Raw genomic sequence first — 17,150 nt, 5'->3', positions numbered from 1 at the left:
GTCATCTTGAGTATTCTTCCCGACCCACTTGTTCTGCCCAGAGAGGTCAGGGTTTTGTTGTCAGGCTGGAACAAATGGCCAAGTGGCTGAAAGATTACTTGAGTTTTGGGAGCAGGAGGTCTCCTCCACAGCCCCCCAAGCCCGACTACACGGAGAGTGAGATTTTAAAGGCTTACAGAGCACAGAAGAGCCTGGATTTTGAGGATCCCTATGAAGACAGCGACAATAAACTGGAGCCGGATCCTGTGGGATCGGGTTCCCCAAATACAGCAGCTGCCAGTGGCTGTGCAGAAGGGAAATACACCTCCCCAAAACACAGGCTTATCAAAGTGGAGTCCACAGACCTGAACAGAAGCAAAGCTCTGCTGGCGACGGCTGCTGAGGAACTCAAAAGCGGGCAAGAGCAGGTAGGTGCTGGGGATTTATTGAGCAGGTGTCCTCCAGGGGTCTGATCACACTCAGGCCTGGCCCTCTCAGCCTGGGGTCACATCAGATCTCTCATGTTAAGCAGGGATGGGTCAGGTTTCTGCTTGGATGGGGATTTCCGAGGTGCTGCATGCAGTGGGTTGGGGGATTCAATCACTGGTGCTCTTTGCTCTGAGTCAATGCTGTTCTGGCCACGGTCGGGCGCACTGTGCAGCGGATGGTGTCCAGCTGATCCTGAACGCTTTCTGTAAGAGCTGGCACGTTCGGCCCAGCAGCCTGGCCAGAGGCCCACTCTGGTGAGGACCCTTGGCTTCCCTGAATTGACCCTGATGTTGCAGTTAGATTCAGCACTGTTCACTTCCCGTCCTACAGCGCTTTGCAGGGAGCTATTATGACGAAGCAGCTGCTGGTTGTGCCCCAGAGGTGGCTGCATTTTGGCGGTGTGTGAAATTACTCCCAAGGGGAGAGTTTGCTGAGCATTGTGGGATACACCCATGAATTGGAGAAAGGAAGGAGGGAGGGGAGGAGAGGACTGGGAGTGTCTATCATGGGGCTCCATGGGCAGTGAAAGATTTCAAGCGGCGGCCACGCTTTTTGGTTTGTTTCATCTTCTGGCAAGAAATGTGCAATAAATGATCCTTCCTGACAGCATCAGGGAAAGAGCCGACTTGCTGGTTTCATAGCTCTGGAGAGGAGGACTGGGACCTGGACTGGTGCCCAGGAGACCTGGAGCTCTGCCACCAACGCCCAGTGGGACCTTGTGCAAGTCCCTTCCCCTCTTTCAGGTCACGGTTTTCCATCTGTAACATGGGGCTAAAACGAAACGCCTTCCTTTGCCACACCCTGGGTCTGTCTCATCTGGTTAGACTGTAAGCTTTTCAGGGCTCGCTGCGTGTAGGTACAATGCCTAGTGCTGTGAGGCCTGGTCTTATCTGGGGCGTCTCGGTCCTCCTGGAATACCGGTCATTATTAATGCTGTGTAACACTTTCCGAGTGGCATTTTCTGTATCGTTCCTCTGACAGTCGCTGAGCCTCACCTCTCCAGCCCGGCTCCGTCCCTACTAGTCCTCCAGAGCTGCCCATGCAGACAGCATGCTGAGCTGCACTGGGGGAGAGGGGGGAAGCTTTGGAGCGTTGCTCAGGGTATGCCTGGGGTTGTCCAGCAATCACTCATCTGTGGCCCATTCTGGGTATGTCAGTGGGGCAGGAACAGCGATGGGCTAAGTCTGTAACGGGCCTGGATCAACAGGGTTGCAGCCTGCTGCATTCAGTGGTCCTCTTTGGAGCAGTGGATCCATGGACGTATTATTCTGCCACTGCGCAGGGGTAGCTGTGCCAGTGCCTGCCCATGCAGGTCGTGCCCATGGGCACTGATGCGGGGACACCTCTGCCCCATCCACTAGACTCTGGACGCATCCTTTCCACTAGCCATTGAACTATGGGCTCTAATGTTCCATGAAGGAGATGGGGGACGCTGTGGGTACGTCTACCCTACAGTCAGGAGGTGCGACGGCAGGACGTGTAGTGTACCCCAGCAAGCAGAGCAGTGAAGCCGCGGCAGCACTGGCAGAGGCCCAGGTTAGCTGGTCAAGCAGATTCCTAAGGACCTGGGTGAGCTTCTGCCCAGGATTCTATATTTAGTGAGTGAGTGTGGACAAAACCAGCTTGCATATGTCTCGTGATTGCTGGGTAGACATACGGTACAGAGCGAGGAGTCCAGCGGGTGGCACAGGGGAGTGAGGAGGCAGGACTCTGGGTTCTCAACAGGCTGGGAGTGCTGCGAAAGGAGAGATCAGCGCTGACCCCTCTGTCCGGGTCACAGACGGCGGAGATGGGTCTGCAGTGCCCTCGGCCAGCTGGCTGTAACACAGGGCCAGTGCAGCAGGCTAGAGGATCGTCAGCACATCAGTGAGCTTATGGGGGAGCGTGTGAAATCCAGCCCAAAGTGCAAGGCTGTTGGCAGGCTCAGATGCATGCGACTGCTGCTGGGTTCGCAGGTTCCCCCACCCTCCTTAGCACCCCTGCTCTCAGCCTTGTTAGCAGCGATGTGAGGCAGGCAGAGGTGCGGCTGGCTCAGAGGGATTTTTCACACCTCTCTCCGCATGCACCCTCTGCATTCCCACTCCCTAACCCCATCCCAGCATGCCCAGCGATGGCTAATGCAACCCGCTGTGGGAGAGGTCAGTGCTGCTCTCCCCAGGGGGACGTGAGGCCCAGGGAGAGGGAATGTGACAGCGGCAGAGCTGGGATTAGAACCCCTGTCTCCCCACTCCTCCTCTCTGCCCACTCGCCATAATTAAAGCCTCAGCCATAAATTCCCATCTTCAGCCTCTGCCTTTGATGGTTAATTCACAGGACACGATAAGTGGGCGACATTTAATACCAGGAGCGATTGTGCTTTGGGTGCCAAACTCCAGCCACCCCGTGCCAGAGGATTTCTGAGTGAGATCAGGTGGAGCGGGGAGCTGGGAGGACCCTGTACCCGGCTTATGGTTCCAGGCCGTCAACAGCAGATTGCCAGCTCACCTAACCCACAGCCGAATCGTCCCTGTGACTCTGTAACGTGGTTGTTCCGCAAGAGGGCGTGGGCTTGAGGGCAGCTGCAGGTTATGGCACGAGCTGTTAGGAAGGTGAGCAACTTTACAGGCAGAAATAACCTAGATCTGACCTTGACTGCCTGAGATTCTAACCATCCTGGGTAACAAGCAGGCGAAGGCTGGCAGGGGGAGGGGAGGCTTAGGACTGTTCCTTTAGTGGGTTCCACGGAGGAAGAAAGCCCCCGTTTGTTTTAGAGAGGTAAGACTAGAACTGCCAAGCTCAGCAGCAGCGTGGTCTAGTGGTGAGAGCAGTGAGCTGGGGCACCTGGGGGGTTTATTCCTGCTTCTGCCACTGCCCTGTTACACGACGTCGGGCAAATCCCTTCCCCTCTGGTGCCCCGGCCATCCTATCTCTTTAGATCAGAAGCTTTTCTGGGCAGGGGGCGTCTCTCACTTTATGAACATGCAGTGCCCAGGGCAAGGGGGCCCTGATTTCGGTTGGGATCGCTAAGGCACTACTGGAATAACATGATGTTTACACGATCGTGGCTCGGTAAGCCTGACATCCCTTAAAGCGGGCATGTAATGGCCCCCCCACTTTGCTGATGGAGATGCTGGCGCTGCCTGTGCTGCAGCTGGGGAGGTGTGATTGCACCATGTGTAGACATACCCGAGCTAGCTTTGATCTAGCTAGTTCAGGTACTAATAGCGGTGAAGCTGCAGCAGCCTGGACTTCATCACAGGCTCATCCCCCTGGTCCGTACCCAAGTCCTGGCTAGGGGGCACGTACAGCCCGCACTGAAGCTCGCGCTGCCACGGTTCCTTTGCTGTTGGTGTCTGACCTGGCTAGAGCCAAGCTAGCTCTGGCACATCCAGGCCCGCTGTGATCACACTCCCTGCTTGCAGTGTGGACCTACAAACAGAGCTAGAAAGAGGAGCCAGGAGTCATAACTCCCTGTGCTTTGATCACTAGACCATGTCCTCCTCTCCTTTACACCAGGAGTGACTCTGATTACAGCTGATTTACGCCTCTCTGCTACCGATCACCTTGAGTTCAGAGACAGTCCCTGCTGGATACTGGCCTTTGCTGGCCATACTTCTCACCGGGGGAGTTGTTTTTCTTTAACTCTATCAGTGACGTGGTTGCATACACACACTTGACATTCAGGCAGCACCTTTCATCCCAAAGCACGTTACAGATCCAGGCAACGCTCACCCAGCACTGAAATGCAGCCACCTCTGGGGTGGAACACGGCAGCTGTTTTAGCAGCGCATGACAACACTGCACAGGGATCACTCATCCACTGCTGAAATGCAGCCGCCTCTAGGGTGAACAGCGACAGCAGTTTAACAGTGCCTCTGTGTAGGGCTGACTCACCCAGCACTGAAATGCAGCCATCTCTGGGCTGGAACATGGCAACTCTAAGAGCACACAGCAACACTGCACAATAGTTCAGGACAGGAGGTGAAAAAGAAACCAGTCATTTCCCCATCTGGAATTTGACCAGGACACAAGGGCTAATGCCTTGCCCCTGGGTTTGTAATGAGCGCGGGTGCTCAGCACACTGGGTTTGATAACTTGTCGGAAACACACCTCCTCGGTGCCCCATGGACTCAGTAGGAAGTGCCTGCACCTCTCCTGGTCCCCCTACCTGTTTTCCCACCCAGATCCCTCCCAGTGCTGCTGGTGTGAGGAGATCAGCGGGAGGTGCGGTGATCCTTTGGGCTTTCCCACAGTAGCTGCAGGTGCCAGCTCTCCTGCATCCCAAATTCCCAGCCCAGCTGGCATTTACTCTGTCCTCCCTGATGAGCAGCGGTATCAGCTTCTGCCTGCACTCTGCGAAGGGGCAGGTGTCCCCGTGCCAATCGGGCAGCTCCCCCATCTCTGATTCCCGGCTGCCAGGCCGTGTCCCCCTGCTCGCTGCCCCCGACAGTGCGTTAGACATGCTCAAACAGCCCGCGGAGGAAATGTTTTGAGAGCTGCAGGCAAATGAGACAGGCGCGTGGAAATTGCCTCTCGAAGCAATGACCCTATTCTCCCCTTTTGTGTCTGTGAATTGAGCGCTGGGGAAGGAGGAGGATTGATAGCGCTGCGGGCTGATGTTTTCTTTATCGACAGAACGGGTGCGTTCTGGGCTGGCATGGGACAAGACACGCACCGGGGTACACAGACACACACATACTCACACGCATACACCACACACACACACATTCTCTCACACACACACACTCACCACACACACACCACACACACACATTCACTCACACACTCACCTCCCCACACACACGCACACACAGACTCACACAGACACACAGTCTCACACACATTCACACACATGCACACCTACCCACACCCACACAACACACACACCCCCTCACACCCACCCTCACACACATGCATGCGCGCACACACACACTCATTCACATGCACGCACGCACACACATGCACACTCACACATGCGCACCCCCCCCCACACACACACACTCACACACACACTCACTCACATACATACGCACACACACCCCCACACTCTCTCACTCTCTCTCTGTCCAGCCTGCCTGCCTATACCCCCTGACCTGACGGAGCGAGGACAACGGGCTCCCTCCTGCTGAGGCTGGCAACGACGGCAGCGCTAAATGCATTCTGCCAGTTCTGTGATCTCCCTGAGCCCAAATAACCCCCTGCACTGAGCAGCCACCAGAAGGCAGCTTCTCCCAAGCCTCCCTGCCCCAGCCTGGATGCAGACCAGAACCCCAGAGGTGAAAAGCTCCAAAGCCGCACGGCCACGCAGTCCCGCTGATTTCTTTGCTTTCCATCACCTCTCCAACCAGGGCGTAGCCCTTCCCGTCTCACACTCGAGCCCACTTGCTGCCTCTCTGCCTTCAGAGATATGGGATCGGCTGTGACAAAGCTTAGGCCAGATCCTCAGTGATATTTAGGAGCCTAACTCCCAGTGGGCGGCCCTGAGTCTTAGTACCTTCCTTCTCCATCACACTCTGCAAAGATCCCCCAACAAACCCACGGGAAGCAGGTGAAAGGCAGGCAGGTGTCACTAGCCCTGTGTCACCGATGGGGAAACTGAGGCAGGGGCTTGCCTGAGATCATGCAGAGAGTTGGTGTCAAAGCAGGAAGTCGGACTCAGAGCATTCCAGGCTCACAGCTCCTATCCTTCTCTCTACACTTTTCACCTGGCCTCTGATGAGATGAGCTTGCTGGTGGCCTTGGGTTCGGGCTCCAACCTAGCTCTCACTAGATTCCTAGTTTAACTCCCATGTCCACAGAGAAATCATGAGGTCACCAAGTCCAGCCCCCTGCACTGAGGCAGGACCAAATAACCCTGTTCTTTAAAACCCCAAATGATGGGGATTCCACAGCCTCCCTTGGCAGCCTGATCCAGAGCTTCACTCCCCTGACCGTTAGAAAGTTCTCTAATATCCACCCTAACTCTCCCTGGCTGCAGATTAAACCCATTGCTTCTTGTCCTGCCTTCAGTGGACATGGAGAACAGTTGGTCACCATAGTCTTTATAACAACCCTTCGCATCCCCCCTCAGGCGTCTTTGCTCCGTTTTAACCTTTCCTCATCCATGTGGACACAGTGAAGTCCCTTTGTCTCTGATCCATGTGCTGGGGGAGAGGGACTCGTGCTGATCAGTGCCCCGGGCTGGTTCCCCGGGACGCTCCTGCAGCTGGGCCTTTTGGGTGCCGCTGAGCCCAGCCCCGCCCTTTCTGCGCTGAATGTAGCCCTCCTGCCCGCAGGGCGATGGCGACAGCGAGTACTGCGACCCCTTCGATGCCAGCCGGGACGTCGAGGAGACAGTGCCAGAGAACAACGGCTACATGGAGCCCAACGACGCCCAGCGGGTGGTGGCAGGTGAGAGACACCAGGGCAGGAGCAGTCTCCAGGGGGACTCCATGCTGCTTGGTGCTGGGCACGGAGTGGCTCCCAGCTGCGACTGCACCCGGAGGCTGGGGCAATGCTCGGTGATGCTGCCTCTCTCTCTCACTGAGGGACCTGTGCCCAAGGCTGTTATCAACTCCCCTGCCTGGCTAGCTAGTCCCTTGGGTGAGTGGGGGGCACCCAGTGTACCCCCCAGGCACATGGGCCCCTGGCACCCAATATCCCCTCATTCCCATGGATACCTGGTGCCCAATCTCCCCCCAGGCACATGGGCCCCTGGCATCCAATCTCCCCTCATGTCCATGGGCACCTGGTACCCAGTGGACCCTGCCATGCATCTGTGCACCTGCTGCCTGGCACCCAATCCCACCATGTATATGAGCATCTACTGCCCCGCTCCCCACGTCCTCGTCTGCATGTGGCCTCCTGCTGTCTGCCCCGATGCCCTGGCACACGTCTATACATGGACTCCTTGGCCCTGCCCAACTAATCCCCTTTTGCTGGACTCCCAGATCTCCAGGGCAAAGGCGACTGGGAGGGCCGGAGGGGGCAGAAGTGCCAGCAGGGGCTGCAGCTTTACGACACCCCCTATGAGGAGCAGGAACAAGACCCAGAGGGTGGCTCGGCCAGCCCAGCCCGCGAGAGCCGCCTGCCCCAAGATGACGAGCGGCCGGCAGACGAGTACGATCAGCCCTGGGAGTGGAAGAAAGACCACATCTCCCGGGCCTTTGCAGGTGGGTCCTGCCCCATTCTGCTGAGCGGGCAATGCCCCAGGGAAGGGCCAGTCTCTTTGGGGAGGAATGCAGGGGCAGTGCAGGGACACGGGGCTCTGCTGGAGTCCGGGGAGGGAGGTGGCTCTGGGGCTAAGGCCATGTCTACATCTAAAATTTTGCAGCGCTGGTTGTTACAGCTGTATTAGTACAGCTGTATAGGGCCAGCGCTACAGAGTGGCCACACTTACAGCAACCAGCGCTGCAAGTGGTGTTAGATGTGGCCACACTGCAGCGCTGTTGGGCGGCTTCAAGGGGGGTTCGGGGAACGCGAGAGCAAACCGGGAAAGGAGACCTGCTTCGCCGCGGTTTGCTCTTGCGTTCCCCGAACCACCCTGCAAACCGCAGGGAAGGAGACCTGCTTGCTCGGGGGTTCGGGGAACGCGAGAGCAAACCGGGAAAGGAGACCAGCTTCGCCGCGGTTTGCTCTCCCGTTCCCGGAACCACCCAGCAAACCTCAGGGAAGGAGACCTGCTTGCTCGGGGTTCGGGGAACAAGAGAGCAAACCGGGGAAGGAGACCAGCTTCGCCGCGGTTTGCTCTCGCGTTCCCCGAACCACCCTGCAAACCGCAGGGAAGGAGACCTGCTTGCTCGGGGTTCGGGGAACGCGAGAGCAAACCGGGAAAGGAGACCAGCTTCGCCGCGGTTTGCTCTCGCGTTCCCCGAACCACCCTGCAAACCTCAGGGAAGGAGACCTGCTTGCTCGGGGGTTCGGGGAACGCGAGAGCAAACCGGGAAAGGAGACCAGCTTCGCCGCGGTTTGCTCTCGCGTTCCCGGAACCACCCAGCAAACCTCAGGGAAGGAGACCTGCTTGCTCAGGGTTCGGGGAACGAGAGAGCAAACCGGGGAAGGAGACCAGCTTCGCCGCGGTTTGCTCTCGCGTTCCCCGAACCACCCTGCAAACCGCAGGGAAGGAGACCTGCTTGCTCGGGGTTCGGGGAACGCGAGAGCAAACCGGGAAAGGAGACCAGCTTCGCCGCGGTTTGCTCTCGCGTTCCCCGAACCACCCTGCAAACCTCAGGGAAGGAGACCTGCTTGCTCGGGGGTTCGGGGAACGAGAGAGCAAACCGGGAAAGGAGACCAGCTTCGCCGCGGTTTGCTCTCGCGTTCCCGGAACCACCCAGCAAACCTCAGGGAAGGAGACCTGCTTGCTCGGGGTTCGGGGAACGAGAGAGCAAACCGGGAAAGGAGACCAGCTTGATTACCAGAGGCTTCCTCAGGTATGCTGGGATACCTGCTTATTCCACGGAGGTCAAGAAAAGCGCTGGTAAGTCTCTATATTTGATTACCAGCGCTGGATCACCAGCGCTGGATCCTCTACACCCGAGACAAAACGGGAGTACGGCCAGCGCTGCAAACAGGGAGTTGCAGCGCTGGTGGTGCCCTGCAGATGTGTACACCTCCTAAGTTGCAGCGCTGTAACTCCCTCACCAGCGCTGCAACTTTCTGATGTAGACAAGCCCTAAGTCTCAGGTGTGAAATTCCCAGGAAGTTCATTCTGTCCAGGCAGGTGGCTTCAGCTCCAGGCCTTTCCGGTGGGGAGCCCTTTCCGGCAAGATCCCGACCCCTGAAATCCTCCCTGCTCTCCCTGAGCGTTAAACACCCCAGAGCACTTTCCAGTAGGATCAGGGCTACAATCCCCATCAGCCCCAGGGGGCTGTGTGTCCAGCTGATGCCCTGGGTGGATTGCGTGTCACTGGGGTTGCAGGCCCATGGTGCTTTGGGATCCTCTAGGGTGAAAGAGGCCATTGGGATGTCATTTTTAACAAGGACCAGGCATGATGGTGCCAGAAAAGGGAGGGAGTGCCAAGGGGACTCTCTACAACCCCCTGATCCCGGCCAGGTGCCCCGACCTCCTGCCCTGCCCGGCACAGCAGCAGGAGTTGGCATCAAAGGGAAAGGATGTGGCATTACTAATGGCACCTTAAGGGCCCATCAGGCCAGGGGCTCCATTCCAGTCCCAGACAGGCTCCATGGGGTTACAGACCCCTGCTGCAAAGAAGCCACAGGCCTGAGCCTGCGGCCTCTGCTGTCTTCCCATTGGCTTCAGTGGTCTCTGTGTCCGGCCTAATGAGCCGAAGGAGCAAAGTAATGTAGCGGGGCGATGGGGTGCAGGGTTCCCACGAGGCTGAGGGGTGCTGGGATCAGGCACAGAGAGTGGGGCTGAGAGCAGAGTTTGGATCCCAAGCTCTGGCTCTGACATTGTTTGCTTGGGTTCTGAATGAGCAGGGTTCTGGGCACTCAGCGTCCCCCAGCTCAATGGGTGCGTGGGCAGACGGCCACTGGGGGACGCAGGCTGAAGCTAAGAGGAATCAGACTGAGTGAGGCTCTGCCTACCAGGCTGGGTACGGGGCAGGGGTGGCATTTGTAGGGCAGGAGTTCACCCTCCTTTGTCCCTGGACCAATGGTACTGGCTAGAGATGGGAGCAGTGTCCTCCAGGTACCAGATGTGGGGCCCAGCTACTGACGTCAGTGGGGTCCAAGAGACTTGGGCTCACTGGGAGCGGAGGGTGGAGCCAGCAAGGGGGACTCAGAGCTCAGCTGAGCTTGGGCGGGAGACCGCGGCCCGACCAGGAGCAGCCTGCTATCTCTCCCTCCCTGTGTAACGCATTTTTCCCCCCACCCAAGTAGTGCAGTTCGAGAACCCCGACTGGGAGCGCCCCTCCTCCCTGAGCAAAGAGCACCATTGGCCGCCGAAGCACCTGACGGCAGGCCCCAAGCACGGCCGATTGCAGAGCCCAGAGCGCAGCCCCCCCATGGCCGAGCGCGTGGACCCCTCGCTGCCACTGGAGAAGCAGGTGTAAGTCCCTGGGGCGGGCAAGCCGGGCAGCTGGATGGGCACCAGCGTCCTTTAGATCCACAGTTCCCTGCCTGCTCCGGTGCCCTGATGGCAGGCCCCACAGGGCGGGAGCTGAGGGTGTACCACCCCCCAAGCCAGCCATGTTGGGTGCAACTGTGGCCAAAGCACTGAGCCCCTAATGCATTTGTCCCAGGGTGCACTGGGGCAAGGCATGTGTACGGGTCATTAGTCAGAACACAGTGCTGGCACCGTCACATGCCATGGAAACTGTCACAGGAGGAAGGAATTCCCGGAGGAATTCTGGGAGTTTGACCTCTCTCCTCCCAGGGGATGGTTTGCAATCACCCTACAATGCACCGCAGATCGGAGCACCGCTGGGCATTCTGGGATACGTGCCCAGAAAGCACTGCTGCTACCACACCTGAACACAGGGCCAGGGTCAGGGCCCACAGGGGGCAGGTATTTAAGTCATTCCAGAGTGCCCCGTGCGGACAGGCCTGGCTTGCGTGTTCTGCAGCCCAGCTGGTTACAGCAACAGGCTCCACTGTCAGTCACCCTATGTCTTGGGTGGTCAGTCACACCAGGGCAAAGGTTGTGGTAGCTTGTTGCTCCCACTCTCCACTGGTGTAAAAGACATCTTGAGGTCCAGGGGGATAGAGAAGTAACTTTATGGGTGGGATGGGGGACAGGGAGTTGTGTGCTTGCCATGATAACATGGACCTTGCCTGCAGTGTGGCCAACCCCAGGCATTCAAAGTTCCTGATTCAGGCCCCCAAAAACCATGAGATGGCCTTAAACAATCCTGGGATTAAAAACATTGCGGAGAGGAGGTTCTTCCAATTTACCTTCTTGGTTCTGAGCTTTCAGGGTGCTCTTGGGTTGCGTTTTCAGGCTTTTCTCTGCAAGTAGGAGAGCTAGAAGCCCACTTAACTTTTTAAAGGAAAGCTGAGAGTCTCCTGTATTCACATGACTCCAGAAGCTGGGGATTTGAGAAAAGGCAGGCAATTAAAACAAGGTTTGTGAGGAGGGAGGTTCTGGAGCAGCCTCCCAATAGGAGGAGCAGGGGAAGCCAACCTAGCTAGTTTGAAGATGGAGCTTGCTAGGTTTGTGGCTGGGATGATATGATGGGGTTGTCTGGGATAACAGGGGACTGGCCCAAAGACCCAGGAGCTCCTGTCTAGCCCTGTGTTCTATGTTCCTAAAAACAGCAGGTATCGTGAGGCTGATGGTGAGCGTTGGCAGCTCTGTGTCTGTTGCTGTGTGACCCTCTCCCTTTCCCCCCACCCCAGGTGGTACCACGGCTCCATCAGCAGAGCGGACGCCGAGACCCTGCTGACTCTGTGCAAAGAAGGCAGCTACCTGGTGCGGAACAGTGAAACCAGCCACCATGACTACTCCCTGTCGCTCAGGTGAGACGCCCGCGCTCTCTCTACCTCCCAGCCTCTACGGAGAGCTGCTGTGCCAGGGGATTGTCCGCAGCAGGGGTACTGACGCACTGCAGCTCTATGACCCAGCCACCTGGAGCTTCCCAAGTGGGCGGTCATGAATTAAACTGGCACCCCCACCAGAGGGAGCTGTTAGCCCTGTTGCACAGATGGGGAAACCGAGGCACAGAGCGGGGAAGGTCTGGTCGCCAGTGGTGAGATATTGGCAGAGTTGGGTAGAGAACCCAGGAGGTCTGACTCCCATGAGGGTTAGGTGCAAGTCGGTAGCTAACTCCCATAAACCAGACCACACTACAAGGTCCAAGCATAGAACCCAGGAGTCCTGATTCCCACGCCCCTGCTGTAACCACTAGACTCCCCCTTTCTCTCCCTCTCAGTTCCCAGAGCTCCCATGACACCTCTCTCTGGAGGTTGGAGAGAGAGCTTATGCCCACGATACGAGCGTGGGAGAGAAAGCCTCTCACCGAATCCCTGTGTAGTGCAGGAAGCGGGTGTGCCATGGCCTGCGACCTGTTGGGGTTGTGGTGGGGAGGGGAGTGTGGAGAGTAGGGAGGGGAGAAGCTGGTTGCCTCTTACCCTGCAGGCCTTGGAGGAGATGGAGGTGGGGGCTGCAGAAACTGACCTCAGAGGAGAGCACTTCACTTCCTCCAGGCGCTGGATGCATTGCAGGCCGCGGGGGGCTGGTGGGGGGTGGGTGGGCGGGCGCTGTGATCGCTACATTCCTGCCCCATTCCCTGGCACTGGGACACATGGGGCATCTCGACTTCTGGAGCCAAGAGGTTGATGTGGGTGAAGGACGGGAGCATTGAGGGGTGAAAACATGGTGTCGTCGGTCACTGCCCCGAGGGCCAGAGCCCACCTAGGAGTGGCACATTTCTGCTCTCCGGCCCTATAGAGCCAGCCCTAGTGGTGCCCTATGGACGCTACCTTCTCCTGGAGGCTTCTGTTTGCTTTAAACTTGCTGCCTCTTGATTTCGTTGGGTGACCCTGGGTTCTTGTGTTATGTGAAGCAGCAAATATTCACACTTATTCACACCTATTCATCATTTTCTCCACACCATTCCTGATCTTACAGACCTGTATCACTGGGGGTCTCAACCTTTTCCTTGCTGCGGCCCCCCTCAACATGCTCCAAAAATGCCAGGGCCCAGCGGGCAGAGGGGCGAACTCGGGGCTCTGGGCCAGGGGGGACCCTTGGGCATGGGCAGAGTTTTACTTCTGTTTGGGGGGGCAACGGCTGGCAGGGCTTGAGTCAGCTCCGCACAGCGGGGCCCAGGGAGGGAGCATCACCTCCACCCCCTGACTGGACAGAGGGTAGCTAGGGGCTGTGTGCGGGCAGGGGGTAGCTCAAGGTGTGGGCAGCAGATAGCTAGGGGCTGTGTATGGGCAGAGGAGTAGTTCAGGGTGCAGGGAAAGGTGTAGCTAGGGGCTGTGTGTGGACAGGGGTAGCTAGGGGCTGTGTGTTGGCAGGGGGTAGCTCAGGGTTCAGGCAGGGGGTAGCTAGGGGCTGTATGTGGGAAGGGGGTAGCTTAGGGTGTGGGCAGTGGGTAGCTAGGGGCTGTGTGGGGGCAGAGTAGTAGTTCAGGGTGCAGGGAGAGGTGTAGCTATGGGCTGTGTGTGGACGGGTAGCTAGAGGCTGTGTGTTGGCAGGGGGTAGCTCAGGGTGCAGGCAGGGAGTAGCTAGGGGCTGGGTGTAGGCAGGGGGTAGCTAGGGGCAGTGTGTGGCCAGGGGGTAGCTCAGGGTTCAAGCAGGGGGTAGCTAGGGGCGGTGTGTGGCCAGGGCGTAGCTCAGGGTTCAGGCAGGGAGTAGCTAGGGGCTGTATGTGGGAAGGGGGTAGCTCAGGGTGTGGGCAGCGGGTAGCTAGGGGCTGTGTGTGGGCAGAGGAGTAGTTCAGGATGCAGGGAGAGGTGTATCTAGGGGCTGTGAGTGGACAGGGGTAGCTCAGGGTGCAGGCAGGGGGTAGCTGGGGGCTGTGTGCAGGTAGTGGGGGAGCTCAGGGTGCAGGCAGGGGGTAGCTAGGGGCTGTGAGTGGACAGGGGTAGCTCAGGATGCAGGCAGGGGGTAGCTGGGGGCTGTGTGCAGGTAGTGGGGGAGCTCAGGGTGCAGGCAGGGAGTAGCTAGGGGCTGAGTACGGGAGAGGGGGCTCCCAGTGCAGCTTCCAACTTCAGCAGGGGGGGCACTGGGTCTCCCGGCTTCAGCCCCCTACTGCTCCTGGCTTGCAGGAGGGAGTTGCCGACCTCAGCCCCATGCTGATCCTGGCTTCCAGGGCTTGAGGGCGGGCGCCACCTTCAGCCCCATGCTGCTCCTGGCTTCAGTGCTGGGGCTTGGGGCACCAGATTTCAGCCGCGGAAAGGGCTCGTGGACCTCAATTGAGAACCGCTGCTCTATCATATCCCCTCTTCGTCGTCTCCTTCCCGGCTGAGCACCACCAGTCTCCTTCATCGCTCCTCATACAGGAGCTGTTCCATCCCGCTCATCGTTCCTGTTGCCCACCTCTGTACCTTTTCCAATTCCAGTATCGCCTTTTTGAGATGGAGCGACCATGTCTGCACGCAGTATTCGAGTGGCTGTACCATTAGTTTATACTGCAGGATTATGATGCTCAGTCACCCAGTTTTGTGAGATCCCTTTGTAGCTCTTTGCAGTCTGCTTTGGCCTTAACTACCTTGAGTAATTCTGTATCATCTGCAAATTTTGCCACGTCACTGTTCATCCCTTTTTCCAGGTCACTAATGGATAAGTTGAACAGTGCTGGGCCCAGTACACACCCTTGGGGGACACCACAATTTATCGCTTTCCATTCTGAAAACTGACCCTTTGTTTCCTGCCTTTAAACCAGTTACTGCTCCAGGAGAGGAGCTTCCCTCTTACCCCAGGACTGCTTAAGGATGGGCGAGTGGGTTTGTGCAGGAGGACCAGAGTCCAGACTCTTGTTCCCAGCTCTGGGTGGTCTGCTGGGTTAGCATAGGGGAGGGCTGGACTCCAGAGTCCCCACTTGTCCTGGGAAAAGGCTCCTGTTCTCAGCTCCAGGAGGGCAGCGGGGTCCAGTGGTCAGAGCAAGGGACTGGGGATCAGCATCTTGTAAGCTTAGATCCTTAAGCTTCCCTCCTGAGGCAGGTAAGTTTTTAAGTCATTCCTGCTGGTAAAGGGCTTGGAGAGCCTTGGATGGGAGAGGGGCAAGAGGCCCGGTCTCCTCTCCCCAGGTCCTTCCCCGGCACATGGGCGCAATCCCCCCGACAAGTAGCTCCCCGTGAACTCTCTGCCCGGAACATCTGCTTCTTATTAGCGGCCGACATGCACATCAAAGGGCCAGGCTGGCAGGCGCATTGTTGGCTGTCTGTGCACAGAGTGAGCCGTGCGGCCTGGGGAGCGGCCGGCATGAATATTTCATCAGGTTAATCGCAGCAGCATGCTCTGATCCCCGGCAGGAGCCCAGGGCCCCGCTCCCCCCACCGCGCGCTTTGAAATATTTATCCCTGCACAGGGATGGGGATGGGGTGGGCTCTGTCTCTGTCCCCAGCCTGGCTCCAGATAGCAGAGCAGCCGCTCTCCTGGCTGGCTTGGATCACGCAACCTGCCGGGGTGCTCAGGGATTCCACAGCCAGCAACATTCCTGCGCTGGGATCTGCTGGCCTGGTGACATTGCAGTGCCCTGCTCCGATGCCCAGACAGAGTGGCCGGTCGTCATTCCCGGGTTCTTTGCTGGGGCTGGTTTGCTGGGATGGGGAGCAAGTGGTTTCCCCTTCTCTGGGGCCTCAGATTCCACCACTGAGCAATGAGGAGGAGGCTAGCGTGGCAGAGCACATGGCCACCAGTGACTGCACGGCTGTCGCCGTGCTGAGTACCGTGGCTACTAGAACTCAGAGCCTCCTGCTGCAAAAACCACTACTTGTTGCTGCTTCAGATAAGGGAGAATCCCCAGCAACAGCTAACAGTATAGGCCCTATGACACACAGCTGAGCAGCTCTGCTTAGCATGTCCATATCTCCCTCTAGTGGCTGGCCGCAGCAAAGACAAGAGCTCAGGGCCAATGGGGTTCCTCCTCTGGCTCCTATGTGAGGGGATGCCCGCTGCTAATGCGCTTTGCCCTGTGCTTCCATCTCCAGGAGCAGTCAGGGTTTCATGCACATGAAGTTCACCAGGACCAGGGAGAGCAAGTATGTGCTGGGCCAGAACAGCGCCCCCTTCGAGAGCATCCCCGAGGTCATCCACTACTACACGGCTCAGGAGCTGCCCGTCAAAGGCGCCGAGCAACTCTCGCTGCTATACCCCGTCGCCGTGCAGACCCTCTGACGCGGGGGGGGGGCACTGGGTGCTTGCTGACCACGAGGAAGGGCTGGGCCGGCCCCAGTCCAGCCCCTAGGGGTGAATGCCCGGCCGTTTCAGCACAGGGGACTCCTGCTTCGAAGCAGCAATGGCAAGTCGCTCTGGCTGCAATGCTGCGTCCAATGCCCTCCAACCCCTGCGTCTTGCTCTGGGGGGGTGGCCTTTGTCCTGGAAGGTCCCACACAGCGAAGGGGTTAGCCTGGAGTCATCCCTTCTAGCCACATCTGGGAGCTTCTGCTTCGGAGCTGTTTGTCCGGGAGATTGCCTTTCCCCTCCGCCCCCACCTTGGTCTCCCCTACTCCGGGATGCTGCCACTGTGGGAGGGAGGTTTGTAACATGTCCCGTCCTGGACAGTCCTGCCCTGGGAGGGACATGCTCTGAGCACAATAACATGTAGAGAGGGTAGGTTCATGTAACTGCCCTTCGGTGTCTACCCCTGGTGTCATCTCGCCTGAGCCAGCTCCCCCCCACCACTACCTCCCTGGCCCCCTGAGCCAGGTGGACCCCCTTCCCCCTGGCGTGTGTGCGCGGAGCCGTCGTGCCGTGTGTGCTCGTGCTGCCTTGGCAAATAGGTTTCCATTAAACGCCGTAGTCCAGACTCGGCCCTAGCCCGTCTGTCTGTCTCTGCCCAGCTGGGCGGGCGTCCCCCTGGGGCCAAGGGCTCTGCATTACTCACCAGGGGACGATGGGCGAGAGCAGATCTGGTCCCAGGGCTCGAGGGTCTCCTGTCCACCTGTAGGCGAGGGGCTGCTTCCGAGATCCGAGCCCAGAGAGCAGGTGACATTTGCCAAAAGCCCCATTTGCACCTAACTCCCTTCAGTGCCCTGGGGAGCTGGGCTCAGTTGGGAGGGGGGGAGTCTCCTCTCCCCAGATCCCCTTGTTGGGTCACCCTGCCCCCTCGATCCAGTGGACACGACTCTTCCTAGAGAGCAGGGTTCAGCCC

At 58.3% G+C, this 17,150-nt stretch overlaps 1 protein-coding gene across 2 annotated transcripts; it reads left to right on the top strand.

Annotated features, from left to right (window-relative positions):
* The first annotated feature begins 52 nt into the window (after positions 1 to 52).
* On the top strand, positions 53 to 16,805 carry SHD (Src homology 2 domain containing transforming protein D). 2 transcript variants are annotated; one of them, XM_030540311.1, is made up of 6 exons: positions 53 to 407; positions 6,723 to 6,837; positions 7,377 to 7,598; positions 10,267 to 10,435; positions 11,725 to 11,844; positions 15,988 to 16,805. In XM_030540311.1, exons 1-6 carry the CDS (start codon positions 75 to 77, stop codon positions 16,172 to 16,174), a joined length of 1,146 nt encoding a protein of 381 aa, XP_030396171.1. In that variant the 5' UTR covers positions 53 to 74; the 3' UTR covers positions 16,175 to 16,805. The 2 variants fall into 2 exon arrangements, with proteins under 2 accessions (XP_030396171.1, XP_030396170.1); XM_030540310.1 differs by having other exon boundaries at positions 10,264 to 10,435.
* Positions 16,806 to 17,150: the final 345 nt, after the last annotated feature.

This window comes from Gopherus evgoodei, chromosome 22, assembly GCF_007399415.2.
Source record: "Gopherus evgoodei ecotype Sinaloan lineage chromosome 22, rGopEvg1_v1.p, whole genome shotgun sequence".
NCBI lineage: Eukaryota > Metazoa > Chordata > Testudines > Testudinidae > Gopherus > Gopherus evgoodei.
Note: the sequence above shows the minus strand (reverse complement) of the source record. Positions and strands in the feature narration are given on the sequence as shown.

Bases quoted from the DNA above. Each gene is read 5' to 3' on its own strand.
- SHD (XM_030540310.1), top strand. From the start codon at position 75: ATGGCCAAGTGGCTGAAAGATTACTTGAGTTTTGGGAGCAGGAGGTCT. The intron at 6,838-7,376 runs GTGAGAGACACC...CTGGACTCCCAG, and splicing joins CGCCCAGCGGGTGGTGGCAG to ATCTCCAGGGCAAAGGCGAC. The intron at 10,436-11,724 runs GTAAGTCCCTGG...CCCCCACCCCAG, and splicing joins CTGCCACTGGAGAAGCAGGT to GTGGTACCACGGCTCCATCA.